General features: G+C 37.1%; 1 protein-coding gene across 3 annotated transcripts in view; it reads left to right on the top strand.

Moving 5' to 3' along the window:
• CHD1L (chromodomain helicase DNA binding protein 1 like) overlaps positions 1–4963 on the top strand; it is a 104630-nt gene that overhangs the window by 22347 nt on the left and 77320 nt on the right. For 2 of the 3 annotated variants that reach the window (XM_004380426.3, XM_023734847.1), the window contains exon 3: positions 3418–3524. The exons of the other annotated variant lie outside the window; for it this stretch is intronic. In XM_004380426.3, coding sequence (XP_004380483.2) covers positions 3418–3524 — 107 coding nt within the window. The remainder of the gene's footprint in view (positions 1–3417; positions 3525–4963) is intronic. 3 annotated transcript variants of the gene reach the window in all.

Genomic DNA, 4963 nt, shown 5'->3' with positions numbered 1-4963 from the left:
GATAGATATCTTCTCATCTTTCACGATATCAGGGAAGTTTTCTGCCAACATATCTTCAACAATGTTCTCTGTATTTTCTGTTATCTCCCCCGTTCTGGTACTCCAGTTACTCTTAGGTTATTCCTCTTGTTAGAGTCCCACATTTTACTTAGGGTTTCTTCATTTTTGTAATCCTTTTATCTGATTTTTCCTCAGATAAGTTGGTATCAAGCGCTTTATCTTCTGTCTCACTAATTCTGACTTCCATTGCCTCAGTTCTGCTCCTATAACTTTCTATTGAGTTGTCTAATTCTGAAATTTTATTGTTAATCTTCTGGATTGCTGTCTCTGTATGGATTCTTGGAGCCTGTTAAATTTGTCATTATGGTCTTCTCTAATCTTTTTAATTTCCTCTATTGTGTGTTCTGCATTTTGATTAATTTCCTTCCTAATTTCTTGAAGAGTTCTGTAATTAATCTTTTGTATTCTGCCTCAGGTAATTCCGAGAAATTGTCCTCCTCTGGAAAATTTCTAGATTCTTTATTTTGGAAGCCTGCTGAAGCCATCATGGATTGCCTCTTTATGTGATTTGATATTGACTGTTGTCTCTGAGCCATCAATAAGTTATTTTATTTATTTATTTTATGTTTGCTTTCTATGTCCTAGCTTCTCATTTTGTTTTGATATGCCCAAATAGGCTGCTTGTATGAGCTAGTTTGATTATTGGCACTGTTGAAGCTCTAATGTCCTGTCACCAAGTGGTTAGATCTGTTACTAGGTATATGAGCTCAGGAGTCTGCGCACTCCTCATATGGATTCAGTTCAGGTCCCATTTGGGTCACTTTTAATATTATTCTCCCTTCCTCAGTGGTTGGCGGGGTTACTTCCCATTTCTCTACCATGCTAGGAAGTACAGGGAAAGTACCCTATGTTTTCCAAAATTCCTTGGTCATCTAATGGCCTTAAAGGTAGCTGGGCTAGAGTCTAGTGACCTGGAAAATAAGATGTCAATAAGCAGATGGTGTCTTGATATTGATATCTCTATTGACAGATATTAGCGTTAGGCTTGGATTGTTGGAAAGTCCAGATACAAATACCACTTGTGTTATTCACACAAGTTTACTTATATGTGGGGTACCAAAGAAAGGCAGAGCAGTCAGGATACAGAGAGGCAACTTGGTCAGAAAGCATGGAGGTGTAAGTTTCCCAATTCCATAAAGGTTTCACTAGTGAACACGCAGAATGAATGAGAGCCTTATCATTCCCTTTAGACTGCGCTTTCCAAGTCAATCTTGTATACATAAACATCAAACTGGAGCATGTCTACGTGTAGGCTAGTTTGGATATGTGCTGGATACCACTTTATTTTAATCACTTAAACCTCTTCCATCTTGGGGTTATTTAGTAAATAATATCACCTCTGAATATCACCCTGAGGTATCAGCTTTCATTTATCACCCTCAATTTTCTCCTGTAAACAAACTTGGTCCTAGTATATTCCTGAACTGAGAGATACGAAACTAGAACAAAGGTTGGTTTCCCAATGTCTGGGAGCCAGGCTAACAGGTTCTTGGACCAGGTGCCGGGCCCTCCCGGCCATCTCCTTTGCCTCCTACACTGGATTTATCCTACTGACTTCATCCAGAGCCAGCAAGTTGCAATTGTCCTTTGTCTTTCCCCAAGGTGTTTATATTGCTCTACTTTTAGCCTCCTAAAAATATACCACCTCAAAATTTGTTTTGGTAAAATTTTGTTTAGAAGCTTTGCATCTGTGCTCATGAAGGATATAGGCCTGTTGTTTTCTTTTAATGTGTTTGTCTGCTTTTGTTATTGAGGTAAAGCTGACCTCATAGAATGAGTTGAGAAGTATTCCCTTCTCTTAAGTTTTCTAGAAGAGTTTTGGTAGAATTAGTGTTATTTCTTCCTTAAATGTTTGGTAGAATTCTCTGGTGAATCTAAATTCATTTTGTAGACATATCTGGTTTTTAGTAATAAAAGATAAATTTTCTTTAAGTAGGGTCCTCAGCAAAAGCTAAGCGGAATGGTTTTAATTCACTAAGTACCTATTGCTGGCTTATCCGGGCGCAGTCTGAGCTGGTAAACCATGGGTAGTTTAAAAAAATAGTAATATTGTCCACTATAAAATTAAAGTAATAACATTAAAAAAGTAACTACTACCACATAATCATAGCAGTATAACCACAACCATGAGTAAAAATGTATGTTTTACATGGTTGAAATTATAATACACATAGAGTTTATGTTTTATCAATCTAACATCATCATTGTTGTTTTCCATCTTATTATATTCTCCACAATAATTATTTTCTACTGGCTGCATAATATCTAATAAGAAAATTTATCATAATTTACTTAAATGCTCTATAGCTGAGGAATGGCAAGTCCTCTCCTCTGTTTGTACTGTTTAAATTAACCTTGAAGTGAGCATGTTTAGGCACATAGATTTCTCAGAATTTTAGGTTGTATCTTTAGGAAAGATTTTCTCAGAAATGGCTTAGTATTTGGGGGGAGCATCCTCACAATTTTTTGCTTTACAAATGAGTGCTCATTTCTCTGTATACCATGGCATCCTTTTGAAGAATCTTTTCCAGTCAAAAGTGTTTATAGGCATATCCTGAAGTTTGACCATTTGGCTTTACAAACATTTTCATTTAGTACCCTACTTAAGCTTATGAGGCATTAATTGTTGTCTGTTTTGTTCACCAGAGCTTAGAACAGTATCTAGCCAAAAAAAAAAAAAAAAGTTGCTCTGTAGGTACCTGTAGAGCCCTGGTGATGCAGTAGTTAAGAGCTACAGCTGCTAACCAAAAGGTCGACAGTTCGAACCTACCAGTCACTCCTTGGAAACCCTATGGGGCAGTACTGTTCTGTCCTGTAGGATCGCTATGAGTCGGAATCAACTCGATGACAATGGGTTTGGGTTTTTTTTTTTTTTTTTTGGCATAAGTACACGTGGAAGGAAGGAAAACAGGAGGAGAAAGAGGAAGGAAAACATCCTCATTTAGAAGAGAGCTTGGAGTGCAACCATGTGGTTGGTCATCTTGACAGAAGTATTTCTTCTTGTTTTATGTTTTCAAAATATTCCTGATCTTGTACATTGTTTTCATTGATTTCTGTTGTCTTTCCTGATTTTTTTCTTTGCATTAAGGGCTCAGTTACATAAATATTAAGCATCATTGCTTGTTAACTACTGAAGTAATTGAGTACATAAATTTCTTTGAGAATTATATATTTGAGGCTTACATGTTTCACTCTAGGAATGAATTACTCTCCTAATGTGTGGAAAATTGTATATTATTTCTTCGTAAACCAATTCTTATATAAAAGTCTGCGTTCCCCAGAGGGTTGTGGAAACTTTGTGGTTGATTCTCGTATGGAAATGTGAATTTCAAATGCCATCGTTTTTCTGTTTTCTAGACTATTGCTTTATTCATTTACTTGGCCAGAAGATTAAACGATGAAGGACCATTTCTGATTCTTTGTCCCTTATCTGTTTTGGGCAACTGGAAAGAAGAGATAGAGAGGTACAGAGTACATGTACTTGAAACTATTTTTTACATCCAGTAATGTTCTATTTGGAAAAAAAAAAGAAGTAATGTTTTGATATTTTAAGATATTTTGTCACCTTGAGATTTTGTTTTTTTTTCTGGATTATACATAAAATATGATTAAAAAACCCAACATATTGTTATAAGCAATGAGTTTATGTCTTCCACAAAACTCTGAACTGAAGCAATGTAGGTAGGGTTCAATAGGTGTTATTATGACTTTGGCAATTTGAAGCTCATGACTCATTTTTTAGTAAATTTTGCTGAAGTATAGGGAAGCCATCTTTTTCGTAGTAGCATAGGAAGTAATCAGCATATGGGAAAAATGTTTTTCTTTTTAAGAGCAAGCACAAGACCCTTTTAGTTGTTCATCTTACTCTTGTGCCTATTCATACAGGGACTTATCCTGAGGGTGAACCATTAATTTAAGTAATGTTAACCATATTACTCATGTTATATCATTTAGAAGACACTATAATGACTAATGGAGCCCTGGTGGCATAGTGGTTAAGAACTCAGCTGCTAACCAAAAGGTCAGTAGTTCAAATCTACCAGCCACTCCTTGGAAACCCTATGGGGCAGTACTGCCCTGTCCTGTAGGGTCGCTATGAGTCAGAATCAACTCGATGGCAATGGGTTTTTTTTTTTTATTTTTATGATGACTAATGGAGTCCCTAGGTGACACAAACAGTTAAGCACTCAGCTGCTAAGCAAAAGGTTGGTGGTTTGAATCCACCTAGAGGCACCTTGGAAAAAAGACATGTGATCTACTTTTGAAAGATCACAGCCATTGAAAACCCTATGAAGTGCAGTTCTGCTGTGAAACACATGGGATTGCCATGAGTCAGAATCAACTTGATGGAAGCTGGTTATGATGACTAAGATGCTCCTGACCCAAGCCATGGTCTTTTCAATTGCTTCATATATGTGTGAAAGGCGGACAATGAAAAAGGAAGACAGAATAAGAATTGATGTATTCAGACAGTGGTGTTGCCAAAGAATATTGAATATACCATGACTGCCAGCAGAATGAACAAATCAGTCTTAGAAAAAATATAACCAGAATGCTCCGTAGAAGCAAGGATGGTGAGACTTCAGCTCCTTTACTTTGGACACATCATCAGGAAAAATCTGTTGCTAGAGAAAGACATCATGGTTGGTAAAGTAGAGGGTCAGTGAAAACAAGGGAAACCCTCAATGAGATGAATTATAGCCATAACAATTGGCTCAGGCATACCAATGATCATGAAGATGAAGATGGTCCAGGACCAGGCAATGTTTTGTTCTTTTGTACATAAGATCACCATGAGGGGACTCCGGCAAGATGGCGGTCTAGGCAGAAGCACCACGCCGTCCCTCCACAACAAAGATCCGAAAAACTAAGCCAAACAGAGAATCAACAATCCTGAAACCCT

The sequence above is a fragment of the Trichechus manatus genome, unplaced genomic scaffold, assembly GCF_000243295.1.
Source record: "Trichechus manatus latirostris isolate Lorelei unplaced genomic scaffold, TriManLat1.0 scaffold00073, whole genome shotgun sequence".
NCBI lineage: Eukaryota > Metazoa > Chordata > Mammalia > Sirenia > Trichechidae > Trichechus > Trichechus manatus.
The sequence above is the reverse complement of the archived record's forward strand: the minus strand, read 5'-3'. Positions and strand labels throughout refer to the sequence as shown.